The sequence below is a fragment of the Perna viridis genome, chromosome 14 (assembly GCF_037379345.1).
Source record: "Perna viridis isolate PV_CMFRI_1.1 ecotype Kerala chromosome 14, ASM3737934v1, whole genome shotgun sequence".
NCBI classification, from domain to species: Eukaryota; Metazoa; Mollusca; class Bivalvia; order Mytilida; family Mytilidae; genus Perna; species Perna viridis.
This window is the reverse complement of record NC_142458.1, coordinates 11,468,232-11,487,382: the sequence shown is the minus strand read 5'-3', so window position 1 is coordinate 11,487,382 and position 19,151 is coordinate 11,468,232. Positions and strand designations below refer to the sequence as shown.

The following is a 19,151-nucleotide window of genomic DNA, read 5'->3' as shown; positions in this document are numbered from 1 at the left end:
CCAATGTTTATCATCAGAGGTAGACGTAGAAAATAATAGCAGTGATAAGACCTATACTGCAACCACACTCTCCAAAAAAGAGATTGTGGAAAATCTGTGCTATCCTCTTCTGGTCTCTCTACCAAGGACGATGATTGTGATTTACAGTCTATGTACTTGATTCCAAAAATCCACAAGAATCCATACAAACAACGTTTCATAGCTGGATCTGCAAAATGTACCACCAAACCTCTTTCTAAACTTTTAACTTCTATACTCACAACTGTCAAAGAGGGTCTGCAGTCCTACCACAACACTTGTTACTCCCGTATTGGTATTAATTCAATGTGGATCCTGAAAAATTCGAAAGATCTTTTGGAGACAATCAGTTCAAGACTATTATCTGAATATAATAACATTAAAACCTATGATTTTTCAACACTGTATACTTCTATATAAAAACATTATACATCGTTTTTTCCAAAAAAAGATGGTACACCTAGATACAAATATATATATTCTTGGTAGACATTCCTCATACTTTGTAAGAAATAATTCCGAATCATCTTCCAAATATATGGAGGAAGATGTTTACAAAATGCTGGAATTTTTAATCGACAACATATTTGTCCAGTGTGGTGGACGTGTTATCCAACAAACGTTCGGCATTCCAATGGGAACAAATTGTGCTCCTTTACTTGCTGACCTATTCCTTCACTCTTATGAGGCTGACTTTATAGCTGATCTGATCCGAAAGAAAAAATATCGTTTGGCTAGATCCTTTAATCTCAGTTTCCGCTATATAGATGACGTATTGTCTTAAACAATCCTAATTTCGGGGATTTGATGCATCGCATCAACCCAAAAGAATTTGAGATAAAGGATACTACAGACACTGTGAGGTCAGCCTCATACCTTGACCTACACTTAGAAATCGATGGTAAAGGAAAACTATTGACCAAACTTTACGACAAACGTGATGACTTTTCATTCAGAATTGTCAACTTTCCTTTCTTCTGCGGCAACATCCCTTCAGCACCTGCGCATGGAGTGTTCATATCACAACTCATACGTTATGCCATAGCTTGCCGAAACTACGCAGACTTTTTGTATCGCGCTAGAACTCTAACAAATAGGCTTCTGGAACAGGGTTATGTTGCTACAAGATTGAAGTCATCACTACAGAAGTTTTATGGTCGTCATCATGAACTCGTAGATCGTTATGGTGTTTCCATCTGCACCATGAAAACTGATTTATTCAACGGGTCATAGTTTTCCTTTCCTCGTTTGTCTACCCCGGACTTGACTTTTTATAAGCAACTCGGCGGGTTTTCTAGAAAAGCAGAGGACGCTTACCATACCGGTGCACCTGGTCCATGCTCCCAGTTTTTAGTGGAGTCCGAGTTGCTCATTTGCTTTTGTTAATTTGTATGTATGATTTTAGTTACTATATGTTCTTCGTTGCGTATGTCTGATTTCCATGTCTGGTCTTTGTCCCTGGATTACATTCTTTTGATTACCGCTATAACCTTGGTTCCCTTGGTTACTCTTTAACATAATTTTCTCATTTGTGTGCATGTGCATATTAAAGCAGGGACTTTATATTTTGAATGGAGGACACACCATATCAGTCCACATGCCCAGGATGGCCGTATATTTTTACATGGCGACTTTAAAAAACTTAATATCTTATAATGTTTCGCACGCAGTTGAGAAAAAAAGTGTAAAAATGTCAATTTTAAGCTCTGGTATAGCGTAGGAGTTTCAATACTCTATAATCAACGGAAGGAGTACATTATACCTCTAATATTACGACATATATGAGTAATCATGGGAACCAAGATTCGAGCAGAAATCAAAATAATATATTCCAAGGATAAAGAATAGACAGGTAAAAAAAAAACAAAACACAATAACGAACATGAAATAACAAAAATAACACGTACAAAGAAACAAATCCAGGCTCCATTAAAAACTGGGAACACGGACCATGTGCACCTGTAGAGTAAGGCTCCTCTAGGTTTTCTAGAAAGACCCATCGAGTTGAGTGTTCATAAATGTCACGTTCGAGGTAGAGAAAAAGAGAATTTTAAGGAAAATTAAGTATAACACGGTAAATAAATCGGTTCTATGTTGCAGATGGATATATACACCATAACGATCCAGGAGTTCATGATGACGACGGACCATAAAACTTATGTATAATGATGACTTTAATACCAGAAGCCTGTAAATGGTGTAGCACGCGTACGGTACAAAAACCCCACATGTAGTTTGACAAATTCTGGCATAACGTATGAGTTGAGATAAAAATAATAATAAAAAAAAACTCCATACGCCGGTTCTAAATGGATGTACGTTAAATTGACACAGGTAAAAGGGAAGTTGACAATGAGAAATCATCGCGTTTGTCGTACAGTTTGGTCACGAATTTCACCTTCCCATCTCTAAGTGTATGTCAAGAGATGAAGCCGACTTCATAGTGTCTGCATGAAAATCCCCATAACTATGATTATTTTAAGACAAAACATTATCTATAAAGGGAAAGCTGAGATCAACAGATCTTGCTAAACGATGTTTCTTATTCTTTTTGATAAGCTATAATCCTGTGGTCATTCTAGTATGGCGTCATCAATACGTAAAACCATTATCCGATTTATCTATACCCTGGGCAATTCAGATGTAGAAATTGTCCTGTTTGTCATGTTAGAATAGGACTAATTTTTGTCAGGTATGGTGTCGTACTCATTAACACATGAGTTGGCCTTTATATTCGTATTTTATACCTCCTATAATTAATTGGATAATTTTTTGTTAAAAATGAGTAAAACACACCCAATATGCATTTCTCACTTGCAATTCTTCATGAAAGTTGTTTGTCATGTTAGAGAACAAAAATCAAGATTTTCATCCATAGATTGCGTAGTACTACACGACTATAGCTAAACATGACTTATTTTCCATCTCAAAAGGGAGGGGGGACTTCTGTTCCTCATAAAAGGTCAAGTCGGGGCAGACAAATGAAAATTGATACTCACAAACAAATGTACTTTCACAGTATTTGTGATGTCATATAATATCTAGACTTAATAGAAGTTACCATGGAAACCAATAATGTTCTCAGGACAAAGTACATTTTGGTATTTTGATTTGTTTTTGGTTAGTGTAACCATGTCCTGTATTTTTATGAGGTCAACAAGAAAATTGATAAAATTAGATGTGAGTATGTATTAAAAAAAAAATCAGAACTAATTGTAAGAATAAAATAAAAATTTGAAAAATGGAGCTCTTCTTTAAAGTAGATGAAATATAGAATAATAGAATTTAATTTTGATACTAACAACACAAATTCTAGTTTTGCCAATACAAACTTTGATGCGTGACCTCATTTTCATTCAAAATTCTAAAGAATGTCTCATGACATCACAATTAGTTGCAATGTTATGACGGATATTTTTGAATATCTTGCCATGTACATGAAATAGAAAAAATATCTATCAATATGATGGATAAGATCAGGTCTGACTCATACAGCAAACACTAACAAAATAGAAATGTCTTTATTATCGTGATCATACTATCCTAATATCATGGCATGTCTTCAGAGCGCTTTTCTCTTTCTTGTGATGAAACCCATCTTGACAGAATCATTTCCTAAAAAACATAAAACATAACATTTTAGATGATAAGCATTAAAGGTCAAACTCAAAATTAATTGAACTCAGATGTTGGAATAAAGTGTTAGTGATTATTAATAAAATATGTAGGAAAATAATACTATTACAAAAATCCCCCTTGAGAAAATTTTTAGAGGGGGATGTCCCGCTTTATAGTTTTTGATAGTTAATAAATATTATTGCTGTCAATGTTTATATTGACACTTGATGTAAATCCTTTGTTTCTAGCAATTATTTCCATTCTCATTCTTATGTCCATAAAATCACAAAACAGCAAAACCCATATGGAATTATTCTCAACTTAATTCCAAGATTCTTATAATAAGAAATTTTTAAATTTGCAAAAAAGAAATACAGGGTGTCAAACTTAAAGGTTCTGCAAGTCTTTTTAGTGGATATCTTAAATTCTTTAATTTTGTTTCAATTTACAGTAATTGTCTATGGGCAATGAAAATTTCTTTGCATGTAGGATATGACTGTATCATGTTAAACACATTGAAATTACAGTGCTACAGTGTCATTAAATTAGAATTGTAAATGTTCAAGTACTACAGACTAAACTAAACAAAACTTCAGTTTAAAGTTCAAGTGCAATAAGTTTCTTTGTTCATATTGCACTGTTAATTTTTTGTAGACTTGAAATTTGTCATTTATTTTCAGTTTTAAAATTTTTTTTTTATGTACATCGTTATTTGTTTTGGCCTCAGAATTTGTTTGATTTGTTTTCTCCTTGATTTTGAGTTTTGAATATGTTTGTAACCATGGTTATCCTTCATTTTTAAACATGAACTACCAACCTTGACCTTGAACTGTGAAATACATTTGGGTGACATCAAGTCTTCATCAGTTAGATTTCTGGGTCTTATTACATAACAAATGAGAAGCTCCTGAAAATACAATACAATTCATAAGGACTAAAGTTTTTCCATTTCCTGTGGTGCAAGTGTGTACACAATGTGAAACAATTTTCTAATAGCCAAAGATTCCCATGAGGAAATGCTGGTTTGTTTTACAAGAGAACTAAGTTTAAAATCAAACATACCGGTAAGTTTTGATGTTAAAATGTGTTTCTTCATTGAACTGTCAGAACTTACAATCTGATCACTTTCATAATTTGTGTGTGGTTTTTTTTGGGGGATTGAAATCAACCACTGGACAGTATAATCAAGCATTGTTTTTCAATTTTTCATGCAGTTATAAAAAAAAACAACAATATTTTAGCAGAATTCAAACTGTCTTCCAGTCAAATATAAGAATGTAGTCTTATTAAAAATATCACAGAACAAAGTGATATTAATGATGTTACGGTACAAAGTAGAGTTAACATAATAATCAAGTTTTCCTAAAAAGAACCAATTCATCATTGAAGAAAAAAATCAAGGCCTCATGCTGAGTTTTAATCATAAAAAAATCATCTAAATTTGATCCATGAATTGAGTTCGCATATGTGATTATGGTACCTTAGCAACTTGCTCTGTAAGTCGATTCAGTCCTGCCAAACTTGTCCATGATAGATCTCTCCCAGAGAAGGCCTTGTCATCTTCCAAGGTATCCTCCATAACCATTTTTACAATGACAGAGTAACTCCCATGGTAAAATGCAGGGCCTTCTTTGTAAATTACTAGAAAAAATAATAGATGTTACAGTATAACCATCTCTGTATACGTTATGTCCTTCAAAAATAAAGGAATGTGGAAAACTATAAAATTAAACTTCAGCCCAAAACTATATGCATCTATAGATCAGGGCTGAAAGTCAGATCATTTTAAGATATTTACATAAATTAGCGCCAAAATTGATTCCAGTTTTTGGTACCAAAAATCAGAGCCTAGCTTAAGACTCATTTTTACTTACATAAATCAGAGCCAAACTTGAGTCCAGTCTTAGGAACCCATCCCTTACTCCTGTAGTAATGGTATGCCACATAGTTTGGTATAAAGCTTTGTTGTCTATTGCTAAAAAGTCTCCACAACTGTGTTAAATCTTGATTGATCTAGAACAAAGATATGATGCATTGGTATAGCATTCATCACACAAAAAATGATTAAGTAACACTCCAGCTAAGAATCATGCAAAATGTGATATTTTGTTTAAATTTTCATAGTAAAAAGAAATTAACATTTGGTTTTTCAAATAACCTGTGTTCTTAAGCGATAAAAATTATATAGAATGCACTGTAGATTTCAAAATTAAGAGATAACTCTGTAAAAGACACTCAAATACAATTGAATATATTGGATTTCAATGTTAATTATCTCCTAAGTGCAGGCAGATTTGAATGAATAATTATACATTTCATAGTATAGACCCATAAAACAACTTAAATTACAAAAATTAGAATATATAGCCCTTTTTGGGTTGCATCACATTTTTCAGATTTTGCATTATTCTTACAAAGACACTTTTCTTAAACCGATGTCTCTAGAAAAGTAGAGGAAGATTACCACAATAATTCACCAGGTCTGGGCCAAGGGTGGATCCAGAGGGAGGTTCCTGGGGTTAGAATACCCTCCTTTTGTTTGAAAATTTTGTAAATTTTTTGCAGACTTTTGGCAAAAATGAACAAATAATAGTCTGGAACTCCCCTTTTTCAGGAAATATCTGGAACCTTTCTTTCCAAAATCTCTGTATTAACCTTTGAGTGCTACCATTTTTTGTTGTTGATCTTATTGACTGTTTTTATGTTTATTTTTCAGTTTGTTGTTTCTTCCTTTATTTATATGCTTGGTCTTTGACCCTTGATCCTTGACATCTTTATTTTTCCCACATTTATCCAACACAATTTCCAGACTTTGTTACCTGACTTTCATCTTTTACAACCATACAGGCAAGAGCATATGACAAGAAAAAAGCCTAAAATACAAAAAATGGCAAATGTTAAATAACCATCTTGTTTTGTCAGTACAGCTTGCCTTGATAAAATTTTTACTTCTTTGGTCAAAAAAGCCTAAAATACAAAAAATGGCAAATGTTAAATAACCATCTTGTTTTGTCAGTACAGCTTGCCTTGATAAAATTTTTACTTCTTTGGTCAAAAAAGCCTAAAATACAAAAAATGGCAAATGTTAAATAACCATCTTGTTTTGTCAGTACAGCTTGCCTTGATAAAATTTTTACTTCTTTGGTCAAAAAAGCCTAAAATACAAAAAATGGCAAATGTTAAATAACCATCTTGTTTTGTCAGTACAGCTTGCCTTGATAAAATTTTTACTTCTTTGGTCAAAAAAGCCTAAAATACAAAAAATGGCAAATGTTAAATAACCATCTTGTTTTGTCAGTACAGCTTGCCTTGATAAAATTTTTACTTCTTTGGTCAAAAAAGCCTAAAATACAAAAAATGGCAAATGTTAAATAACCATCTTGTTTTGTCAGTACAGCTTGCCTTGATAAAATTTTTACTTCTTTGGTAAAAAAAGCCTAAAATACAAAAAATGGCAAATGTTAAATAACCATCTTGTTTTGTCAGTACAGCTTGCCTTGATAAAATTTTTACTTCTTTGGTCAAAAAAGCCTAAAATACAAAAAATGGCAAATGTTAAATAACCATCTTGTTTTGTCAGTACAGCTTGCCTTGATAAAATTTTTACTTCTTTGGTCAAAAAAGCCTAAAATACAAAAAATGGCAAATGTTAAATAACCATCTTGTTTTGTCAGTACAGCTTGCCTTGATAAAATTTTTACTTCTTTGGTCAAAAAAGCCTAAAATACAAAAAATGGCAAATGTTAAATAACCATCTTGTTTTGTCAGTACAGCTTGCCTTGATAAAATTTTTACTTCTTTGGTCAAAAAAGCCTAAAATACAAAAAATGGCAAATGTTAAATAACCATCTTGTTTTGTCAGTACAGCTTGCCTTGATAAAATTTTTACTTCTTTGGTCAAAAAAGCCTAAAATACAAAAAATGGCAAATGTTAAATAACCATCTTGTTTTGTCAGTACAGCTTGCCTTGATAAAATTTTTACTTCTTTGGTCAAAAAAGCCTAAAATACAAAAAATGGCAAATGTTAAATAACCATCTTGTTTTGTCAGTACAGCTTGCCTTGATAAAATTTTTACTTCTTTGGTCAAAAAAGCCTAAAATACAAAAAATGGCAAATGTTAAATAACCATCTTGTTTTGTCAGTACAGCTTGCCTTGATAAAATTTTTACTTCTTTGGTCAAAAAAGCCTAAAATACAAAAAATGGCAAATGTTAAATAACCATCTTGTTTTGTCAGTACAGCTTGCCTTGATAAAATTTTTACTTCTTTGGTCAAAAAAGCCTAAAATACAAAAAATGGCAAATGTTAAATAACCATCTTGTTTTGTCAGTACAGCTTGCCTTGATAAAATTTTTACTTCTTTGGTCAAAAAAGCCTAAAATACAAAAAATGGCAAATGTTAAATAACCATCTTGTTTTGTCAGTACAGCTTGCCTTGATAAAATTTTTACTTCTTTGGTCAAAAAAGCCTAAAATACAAAAAATGGCAAATGTTAAATAACCATCTTGTTTTGTCAGTACAGCTTGCCTTGATAAAATTTTTACTTCTTTGGTCAAAAAAGCCTAAAATACAAAAAATGGCAAATGTTAAATAACCATCTTGTTTTGTCAGTACAGCTTGCCTTGATAAAATTTTTACTTCTTTGGTAAAAAAAGCCTAAAATACAAAAAATGGCAAATGTTAAATAACCATCTTGTTTTGTCAGTACAGCTTGCCTTGATAAAATTTTTACTTCTTTGGTCAAAAAAGCCTAAAATACAAAAAATGGCAAATGTTAAATAACCATCTTGTTTTGTCAGTACAGCTTGCCTTGATAAAATTTTTACTTCTTTGGTCAAAAAAGCCTAAAATACAAAAAATGGCAAATGTTAAATAACCATCTTGTTTTGTCAGTACAGCTTGCCTTGATAAAATTTTTACTTCTTTGGTCAAAAAAGCCTAAAATACAAAAAATGGCAAATGTTAAATAACCATCTTGTTTTGTCAGTACAGCTTGCCTTGATAAAATTTTTACTTCTTTGGTCAAAAAAGCCTAAAATACAAAAAATGGCAAATGTTAAATAACCATCTTGTTTTGTCAGTACAGCTTGCCTTGATAAAATTTTTACTTCTTTGGTCAAAAAAGCCTAAAATACAAAAATGGCAAATGTTAAATAACCATCTTGTTTTGTCAGTACAGCTTGCCTTGATAAAATTTTTACTTCTTTGGTCAAAAAAGCCTAAAATACAAAAAATGGCAAATGTTAAATAACCATCTTGTTTTGTCAGTACAGCTTGCCTTGATAAAATTTTTACTTCTTTGGTCAAAAAAGCCTAAAATACAAAAAATGGCAAATGTTAAATAACCATCTTGTTTTGTCAGTACAGCTTGCCTTGATAAAATTTTTACTTCTTTGGTCAAAAAAGCCTAAAATACAAAAAATGGCAAATGTTAAATAACCATCTTGTTTTGTCAGTACAGCTTGCCTTGATAAAATTTTTACTTCTTTGGTCAAAAAAGCCTAAAATACAAAAATGGCAAATGTTAAATAACCATCTTGTTTTGTCAGTACAGCTTGCCTTGATAAAATTTTTACTTCTTTGGTCAAACAAGCCTAAAATACAAAAAATGGCAAATGTTAAATAACCATCTTGTTTTGTCAGTACAGCTTGCCTTGATAAAATTTTTACTTCTTTGGTCAAAAAAGCCTAAAATACAAAAATGGCAAATGTTAAATAACCATCTTGTTTTGTCAGTACAGCTTGCCTTGATAAAATTTTTACTTCTTTGGTCATAAAAGCCTAAAATACAAAAATGGCAAATGTTAAATAACCATCTTGTTTTGTCAGTACAGCTTGCCTTGATAAAATTTTTACTTCTTTGGTCAAAAAAGCCTAAAATACAAAAAATGGCAAATGTTAAATAACCATCTTGTTTTGTCAGTACAGCTTGCCTTGATAAAATTTTTACTTCTTTGGTCAAAAAAGCCTAAAATACAAAAATGGCAAATGTTAAATAACCATCTTGTTTTGTCAGTACAGCTTGCCTTGATAAAATTTTTACTTCTTTGGTCAAAAAAGCCTAAAATACAAAAAATGGCAAATGTTAAATAACCATCTTGTTTTGTCAGTACAGCTTGCCTTGATAAAATTTTTACTTCTTTGGTCAAAAAAGCCTAAAATACAAAAATGGCAAATGTTAAATAACCATCTTGTTTTGTCAGTACAGCTTGCCTTGATAAAATTTTTACTTCTTTGGTCAAACAAGCCTAAAATACAAAAAATGGCAAATGTTAAATAACCATCTTGTTTTGTCAGTACAGCTTGCCTTGATAAAATGTTTACTTCTTTGGTCAAAAAAGCCTAAAATACAAAAATGGCAAATGTTAAATAACCATCTTGTTTTGTCAGTACAGCTTGCCTTGATAAAATTTTTACTTCTTTGGTCATAAAAGCCTAAAATACAAAAATGGCAAATGTTAAATAACCATCTTGTTTTGTCAGTACAGCTTGCCTTGATAAAATTTTTACTTCTTTGGTCAAAAAAGCCTAAAATACAAAAAATGGCAAATGTTAAATAACCATCTTGTTTTGTCAGTACAGCTTGCCTTGATAAAATTTTTACTTCTTTGGTCAAAAAAGCCTAAAATACAAAAATGGCAAATGTTAAATAACCATCTTGTTTTGTCAGTACAGCTTGCCTTGATAAAATGTTTACTTCTTTGGTCAAAAAAGCCTAAAATACAAAAATGGCAAATGTTAAATAACCATCTTGTTTTGTCAGTACAGCTTGCCTTGATAAAATTTTTACTTCTTTGGTCAAAAAAGCCTAAAATACAAAAATGACAAATGTTAAATAACCATCTTGTTTTGTCAGTACAGCTTGCCTTGATAAAATTTTTACTTCTTTGGTCAAACAAGCCTAAAATACAAAAAATGGCAAATGTTAAATAACCATCTTGTTTTGTCAGTACAGCTTGCCTTGATAAAATTTTTACTTCTTTGGTCAAAAAAGCCTAAAATACAAAAATGGCAAATGTTAAATAACCATCTTGTTTTGTCAGTACAGCTTGCCTTGATAAAATTTTTACTTCTTTGGTCATAAAAGCCTAAAATACAAAAATGGCAAATGTTAAATAACCATCTTGTTTTGTCAGTACAGCTTGCCTTGATAAAATTTTTACTTCTTTGGTCAAAAAAGCCTAAAATACAAAAAATGGCAAATGTTAAATAACCATCTTGTTTTGTCAGTACAGCTTGCCTTGATAAAATTTTTACTTCTTTGGTCAAAAAAGCCTAAAATACAAAAATGGCAAATGTTAAATAACCATCTTGTTTTGTCAGTACAGCTTGCCTTGATAAAATTTTTACTTCTTTGGTCAAAAAAGCCTAAAATACAAAAAATGGCAAATGTTAAATAACCATCTTGTTTTGTCAGTACAGCTTGCCTTGATAAAATTTTTACTTCTTTGGTCAAAAAAGCCTAAAATACAAAAATGGCAAATGTTAAATAACCATCTTGTTTTGTCAGTACAGCTTGCCTTGATAAAATTTTTACTTCTTTGGTCAAACAAGCCTAAAATACAAAAAATGGCAAATGTTAAATAACCATCTTGTTTTGTCAGTACAGCTTGCCTTGATAAAATGTTTACTTCTTTGGTCAAAAAAGCCTAAAATACAAAAATGGCAAATGTTAAATAACCATCTTGTTTTGTCAGTACAGCTTGCCTTGATAAAATTTTTACTTCTTTGGTCATAAAAGCCTAAAATACAAAAATGGCAAATGTTAAATAACCATCTTGTTTTGTCAGTACAGCTTGCCTTGATAAAATTTTTACTTCTTTGGTCAAAAAAGCCTAAAATACAAAAAATGGCAAATGTTAAATAACCATCTTGTTTTGTCAGTACAGCTTGCCTTGATAAAATTTTTACTTCTTTGGTCAAAAAAGCCTAAAATACAAAAATGGCAAATGTTAAATAACCATCTTGTTTTGTCAGTACAGCTTGCCTTGATAAAATGTTTACTTCTTTGGTCAAAAAAGCCTAAAATACAAAAATGGCAAATGTTAAATAACCATCTTGTTTTGTCAGTACAGCTTGCCTTGATAAAATTTTTACTTCTTTGGTCAAAAAAGCCTAAAATACAAAAATGACAAATGTTAAATAACCATCTTGTTTTGTCAGTACAGCTTGCCTTGATAAAATTTTTACTTCTTTGGTCAAAAAAGCCTAAAATACAAAAATGGCAAATGTTAAATAACCATCTTGTTTTGTCAGTACAGCTTGCCTTGATAAAATTTTTACTTCTTTGGTCAAAAAAGCCTAAAATACAAAAAATGGCATATGTTAAATAACCATCTTGTTTTGTCAGTACAGCTTGCCTTGATAAAATTTTTACTTCTTTGGTCAAAAAAGCCTAAAATACAAAAAATGGCAAATGTTAAATAACCATCTTGTTTTGTCAGTACAGCTTGCCTTGATAAAATTTTTACTTCTTTGGTCAAAAAAGCCTAAAATACAAAAATGGCAAATGTTAAATAACCATCTTGTTTTGTCAGTACAGCTTGCCTTGATAAAATGTTTACTTCTTTGGTCAAAAAAGCCTAAAATACAAAAATGGCAAATGTTAAATAACCATCTTGTTTTGTCAGTACAGCTTGCCTTGATAAAATTTTTACTTCTTTGGTCATAAAAGCCTAAAATACAAAAATGGCAAATGTTAAATAACCATCTTGTTTTGTCAGTACAGCTTGCCTTGATAAAATTTTTACTTCTTTGGTCAAAAAAGCCTAAAATACAAAAAATGGCAAATGTTAAATAACCATCTTGTTTTGTCAGTACAGCTTGCCTTGATAAAATTTTTACTTCTTTGGTCAAAAAAGCCTAAAATACAAAAATGGCAAATGTTAAATAACCATCTTGTTTTGTCAGTACAGCTTGCCTTGATAAAATTTTTACTTCTTTGGTCAAAAAAGCCTAAAATACAAAAAATGGCAAATGTTAAATAACCATCTTGTTTTGTCAGTACAGCTTGCCTTGATAAAATTTTTACTTCTTTGGTCAAAAAAGCCTAAAATACAAAAATGGCAAATGTTAAATAACCATCTTGTTTTGTCAGTACAGCTTGCCTTGATAAAATGTTTACTTCTTTGGTCAAAAAAGCCTAAAATACAAAAATGGCAAATGTTAAATAACCATCTTGTTTTGTCAGTACAGCTTGCCTTGATAAACTTTTTACTTATATGGTAAAAAAACTAGCTCTATGTAGAAAATATAATTATTGAACGTAAAAATTCATTGAAATTGTAATTAATGAATCTTTAAGGATACCTATTGTAATTGACATCTCGGGCAAGAAATTCGAAAACCTAATTATACAAGTATCACTTTTATATATTGCAAATTTTACATCACTACGTATTGAAGGTAGCCAAATATCCAAGAAATTTTCCATGAAAGTACTTATAAATTATACACAGGGCTGTTCCAGTAAAACATATGACAGACGCGGATGTGAGGCAGTTCTATTATTTGTATATGGGAGGGTGTTCAGGTCACTTGACAAAATATTGAGTTTAATACAAAACATCAATAGAACTTCTATGTGTGGTCCCCTGGGAAAACGTGTCTACCCCTGGTGCCTAACCCCAAAATTTTTTAAAAATTCAGCATTATAAATACCTCCTCTAGTGATAAATGTAGATTCTCTTTTATGAATAAAGGATTCCTCTTTAAAACAGGTTTCCATTTTTTTCTCTTTCTCCTTTTTCTGCGGCTCTTTGAAGTATATTCTGATTCACTATCAGAATCATCAACAACAAATACATTCCCATCTTCATCATCAGATTTGCATAATGAATCTACATCACTGCCAGTTTCTAATATGGAAGAATTGTCATTTCTACTCTGGAAATTGAAATTTTCCTGATTTTTTTCAATTTGTAAGGCATCTTCATTTACTATACCAGATACACTACCTAGGAGCTTTTCAGAATTCTCCATTTTAAAATTGCCACTCTTTTCAGAGTTGACAACTGAATTATCTCCCTTGTCAGATTCACCTGTAGAAAAATCTCCCTTATCTGACATGCAAACAGAATTTTCTAAGCAAATACTTGAGACATTTCTATCAACAATATTTTCATTTTTAATGCAAATATCATCTTTTGCTTGTGTAGAAAAGTCTTTCTTCATATTATTGTCACATTTCCCTACATTTTCATCAGAGCTATTGGTGTTTCCATGAGATGAAATTTTATCTTTCTTGTCAAATAGAATGTCTTCTTTATGTTTGTTACTGTCAAGATCAGAACAATCTTCTATCTTAACCTTGTCATTACAAATAGGTAAATTTGTAGCTATGGTTCCTGACCTAGATTCAACATGATCCAAGTCATTTGCCTCTTTTACAGGCTCATTGTTCCAAGTATCATTACTTTGATTATTGTCTTTGTCCTGTTCTGACAAAGAATCCATTCCCCAAAATTCAGCATCTTCTTCCCACAATTCATCACAGCTTCCTGTGTCCTTCACCTCTCCCATATAAGAGTTGTCTAACCAGGTAGTTTCAGACTGTTTTTCACATTGTGATTCTTTTGCTAATGGTTTAAACATGTCATTAATTCTTTCCTGGCTTGTATCCATTTCTGAAAGAATTAAGAAATGCTCTCCTTGATATTGTAAGGCAAAATAAATTTTATGTGAGTATGCTACTAAAATAAATATAAAGGGCATTCATAGTATACATGTTTGTATATACTGATCAGAGAGTAGTTCTTTCCATAAAATAGGGCATCTCATGGGATATTAAAAGATACCATGCCATGTTCTAAAAAATCAATTTTTTTAAGTGGGGACGGGGATTTTTTAAGGGGGCAGGGGAAAACAACTTAAACTGGCCGCAACTTTGTGTAAATAAACTGAACAAACTAAAATTCAAACTTGATCTATTTTTTTATGTTACTCATTTCAAACTTGATCTATTTTTTTAAGTTACTCATTTCAAACTTAATCTATTTTTCATGACATTCATTAACCATACAAAGTCTAAAAACTTCTTAAGTGAAATTATCATCTGGAAACCGAAGGGGGCAAACAGACTCCCAGACAAACATACAGCTTTTGGTAAGGTATTCACATAGCACCTCTCCACTTTGTGAATAGGTGTATAAAATGAAAGAATCAATTCTCCTTAATTTTGTAAGATTCTTTGGTGAAACTGACTTTAAAATTTCATACTTGAGCAGTCTAATTAAAATTAGACCTTGCGTTAATCGGAGGGGCTAATTTTAATTAGACTGACACTTGAGGAGATATAGGGAGGCAGGTTTCATCTATAATGGGTCAAGTTCAGAATAACTTTAACTAGTCTGCTCGGCAATCTTGTTTTGACAACTGGAAAATTGCTAATTATAAGGGGATGACCATTTAACTCTGAGGGGATGGCCTGGCAGTCTTTGGAAATAAATGTTTTGACCCTGAAAAAATTTAAAAAATAATATTCAGGCCCACATCTTTAGAAAATTTCTGACCTCAGTCCAGATACTTCACACAGTGAAATGGAAATAAATAAACTTGCCCCAATGTGGTTGAAAATAAATTTTCAGACCAGCAATATTTCAAAAACTAAATATTTTAACCCAAAATAAATTTGTAGGCACCTGAAATTAAACATGTGTACCATAAATAAATTCATTACCATCTAACATTTCTTCTGAACTATCATAATCAGAAAAGTTGGGCCCCTCTTCTTTGTGGTCTGTCTTCCACTTCAGTCTGTGTAAATAGCTAGAAAAATAATATATATATGTAATTATTATACTACAGTACACCAAATTATGGTATCTATTTTTCTTGATGGAAAATCAAGTGTAACATTTTAACTAATTGTTCTACAAGGCCTTATTTGTTGTATTTACGGTAAATTTTACCTAGTCATCAGTGCCATAAATGGCGTTTTTTTCTTCCCCAATTCCCATTGGTTAATCAAACTAAGGTTGTTCTCTGGGTTTTTCATTGAAAAAGGTGAAAATCTGATACAACATGATGCTGACAACAGTCAACAATCATGGCTACTCTTGAAGAGAAGGATTACAGAGCTATAATAGAGGTTCAGTGTTATAAAGGTTCCACTTTCCCGACACCAGAGGCAAGTACAATTTTAGTGTGGGAAAGTCGTATATTATGTTCCTCTTTCCCTCCGGAAAATAAAAAAAAACTTATATTCCTGAGAAAATTTGATAAGTTTGGAAAGAAGACTGTTTTATTATACTAATCCACAGTGTTCTAGGATTTTTTTAATTTTAGGTTTCCATGGGTATTTCCCACATTTAAGGAGGTAGACCTAGGGAAAGGGACACAACTCTTACAAATCATTTAAACGTTTGTTTTCAGGATTTTATATCATCCCATGTAAGCATCAAAGTAACTTGGACTGATTTCATTCAGTTCCTAATGAAAGATTCACAGGCTTTGGTGAAATTAATTATGATACAAACATAACACTGATTTCAAGAGTTATGTCCCTTACCCTAGGTCTACCTCCTAAAACATTTGTCAACTTTCCATTTAAGGCACAGTGCCTTTAATACCTCTCTGAGTCTCAATATCAACCATCACTTTCGGTGTTGCCACAGACTGCAGAAAGTACCTTGATATAATTAATTTACTATACCCTAAATGACCATCCAACAAATGACTTCATTAAGCATTTTTTTCACTCATTTCATTGCTCACATTAGACTGAAATTTTCATTTTTAGCAGATTTCTAAAACAAAGTAAATTCGTACTAGCTGTGACTTAAAATCCAAACTATAAAATAATGTCTTTTTCGACAGACTTGAAATTAAAATATCACCAGTAAAATAACTTGATTTTTGGATAGTGGTAATTTTATCTGGTCTCAGTACTTTAATTCATACTAGTAAAGTATCTTTGTTTTATTGCAAGGACAAAACTTACTTTCTTCGACTCATGACTCGAGCTGTAATCATTTGCCCTTTTTTGTTTGGTACCTCTACTGTTCTGTATTTCTGATTAAATTCTGGTTTACTTCTGGATAATGCTCCTTTACCAAAAAATCCCTGAATAAAAAATGCAACAACTCAAGATTAACATAGACATGGTTGTTGTGATTATATTAAATATTTGAACTTAAATTTTTGAAGCAAAACCTGTGATTAAAGGACTGCTAAAATGTAATTCAATAAATTCAATACAATATGCGATCCTCTAAAATATGAATTATTTTGACAAACAATATCATCAAACATTTTTCACTTTTAATACTTCAGCCTCATCAAACATTATTTACTCTTTACAGGTTAGGAAACTCACTCAAATTCCAGCCAGTCCTGAATACAATTTTTCAATATATTTACTATATGGTTGTATAGACTTATGCTATTAGTCAGCCTAGCGGCTAGGCTACTATTTCTTACTCTGATCTTTAAAAGTAGGAAAGTTTCAACATGTTTCTATAAATACATGTAGTTCACATGATCAGACGTTGATGAGTATAATAGGGGGTGAGTATTCTGAGTACCCAGTGTTCTCAGGAGGCTTGTTCTATTTTAAATGAGAATTCAAAAAGTTCTTTTCAGAACAGAAAATTTATCCTATTTTTATGTAGGAGAAAACCATATCAAATTATATGTTCACCATACCATTTTGTAGAGTCTTTCTATGTCACCAGTATGCTTGACTTGCACATGATTATTGCATATAAAACCAGTATAATAGAACCAGGAACCAGTCCCCTTATCTGTTTCCAAGGGAACAGGATATGGAGAGTCTCTATTTACATTCACTCTCCTCTTCTTTTTGGGAATGATAAACTTTGAGAAAGCCATGTTATTCTTGTACTAAAATGAAAACAAAATGATGAAACTTACATGTACATCAATAGCAAATGATACAATATTAATATAATGCAGTGTTGCAGGGGTTTAAATTAGGGTTTAGACACACTGTCACCAACTGGAATAGCTGTAAGCCAGATACACCGTGTTTATTTTGACTTAAATCATGCTACACATGTGAGTTGAAAATTATCCCTGGCAGTGACCTGACATTAATTTCTTTCATGAACATCTACACATGTCATCTAACCTTCCTACTAAATTTCATCAAAATTCATTGAGTAGTTAGTTCAACTTACGTTACAAGATACATTGTATGTGGACAGATAAAGTGATTCCTACATATACTGTAACAATGTACATTGTTTTTGTACATACCATCAAAGGATTTGTTGGCAGGAGATACATAAACAATCAAATGACCATCTGGGTTTTATTACGATTTTTTTATTATTACATTCTTCTACTTAGATCATTTTACAGTATTTAGTGTATTTTGGTAGCTTTTTTTGTTAAAGATTTAAGGAGGTAGACCTAGGGTAAGGGACATAACACATGAAATCAGTGATATGTTTGTATTATATTCAATTTCACCAAAGCCTCTCAAGCCTTTGTTTGAAGCAGAATAAAATTAATCCAAGTTGATTAGATGCTTACATAAGATTGATGTAAAATGCTGAATACAAACATTTGAATGATTTTTAAGAGTTATGTCCCTTACCCTAAGTCTACCGCCTTAAATACACAGGCATCAATTTTCAGGATGGACAGTAACACCTACCACCCAGACTTCCTTCTAATAGTGAACCCCTAGTAAAGATCTTTTATGGCCCTGTACAGCGTTTATTGATAAGATGTACACCAAACTATACTAGGAGTAGAAGCTCCTTCTATTCGAAAACTAGATTTTCATGCTTTATTCTTTTATGTAATTGAACAGTATCCAGTTGTTCATGAAAGACTTATTGAGGATTGACATTATCATTTCATTATATTGTTTACAGTTGATAAAACCTGTTCAAGCTCTAATGAAACTAATATACAATGATACATCATATATTACATGTACTCATTAAACAGTAGACCTGACGCGCGTGGTGGCAGGTTGCGTCAAACAATCAATTTCGAACAAACAATTCCATAAAGCTTAAAACTATCAGAAAGTTCACTTTTAGGACTTCGACATTGTATACACAGTCACTTTTCAACCTCCTGCAATAATTTCATATAATTCATGGGCGCAGACATCTTGAAAAAGTAACCGGAAGTCAACATTGAATAAGATAGTTACTAAAAGAAAGATTGGAACGGCCAAGATTGCTGGCTCCATTTCGAGAAAAATGGCCTCTGCAGATTTTTCAAGATACTGGAGTATGTATTATAATAGAAGTCTCTGCAGGTGAGAGAGTAAGACAAATACGTATCTATTATTTTTTTTATCATTTACCAATAGGTAGGTAGGGGATGCAGAAAGTTACGAATGACTGAATGAGAAAGGCGTGGTACCGATCCAGAAATTCAACAAAGTGGGCGTCAGGCTATATCATTTGCCAATTTTTGCCTAAATACTGCCAAAGTCAACAAAATATAAAAGAGCGCGACAATGTCTATACTTTTATATACAATGTATTAAAATAGACTTAAAGCTGCTCCTCATACCACTGAGTTTTTCT

The 19,151-nt window shown here is 31.7% G+C and overlaps 1 protein-coding gene across 5 annotated transcripts; it reads right to left on the bottom strand.

Moving 5' to 3' along the window:
- Window positions 1-3,525: 3,525 nt before the first annotated feature.
- Window positions 3,526-18,748, bottom strand: LOC148598199 (uncharacterized). Of its 5 annotated transcripts, none has more exons than XM_088561358.1 (10): window positions 18,542-18,748; window positions 17,284-17,481; window positions 16,580-16,701; window positions 15,317-15,405; window positions 13,300-14,264; window positions 6,456-6,509; window positions 5,511-5,649; window positions 5,117-5,277; window positions 4,454-4,543; window positions 3,526-3,633 (listed from the first exon to the last, which is right to left on the bottom strand). In XM_088561358.1, exons 2-10 carry the CDS (start codon window positions 17,467-17,469, stop codon window positions 3,568-3,570), a joined length of 1,872 nt encoding a protein of 623 aa, XP_088417484.1. In that variant the 5' UTR covers window positions 17,470-17,481; window positions 18,542-18,748; the 3' UTR covers window positions 3,526-3,567. The 5 variants fall into 5 exon arrangements, with proteins under 5 accessions (XP_088417484.1, XP_088417485.1, XP_088417486.1 ...); XM_088561359.1 differs by having other exon boundaries at window positions 18,548-18,748; XM_088561360.1 differs by having other exon boundaries at window positions 18,564-18,748.
- Window positions 18,749-19,151: the final 403 nt, after the last annotated feature.

What these genes read in the sequence shown, in the direction of transcription:
- LOC148598199 (XM_088561358.1), bottom strand. Translation starts at nt 17,469, where the DNA reads ATGGCTTTCTCAAAGTTTATCATTCCCAAAAAGAAGAGGAGAGTGAAT. An exon ending in TAGAAAGACTCTACAAAATG is followed by an intron (nt 16,702 to 17,283) that starts GTATGGTGAACA and finishes TTTTTTATTCAG; the next exon opens with GGATTTTTTGGTAAAGGAGC. An exon ending in TTTCACAGTTCAAGGTCAAG is followed by an intron (nt 3,634 to 4,453) that starts GTTGGTAGTTCA and finishes TATGTTTTTTAG; the next exon opens with GAAATGATTCTGTCAAGATG.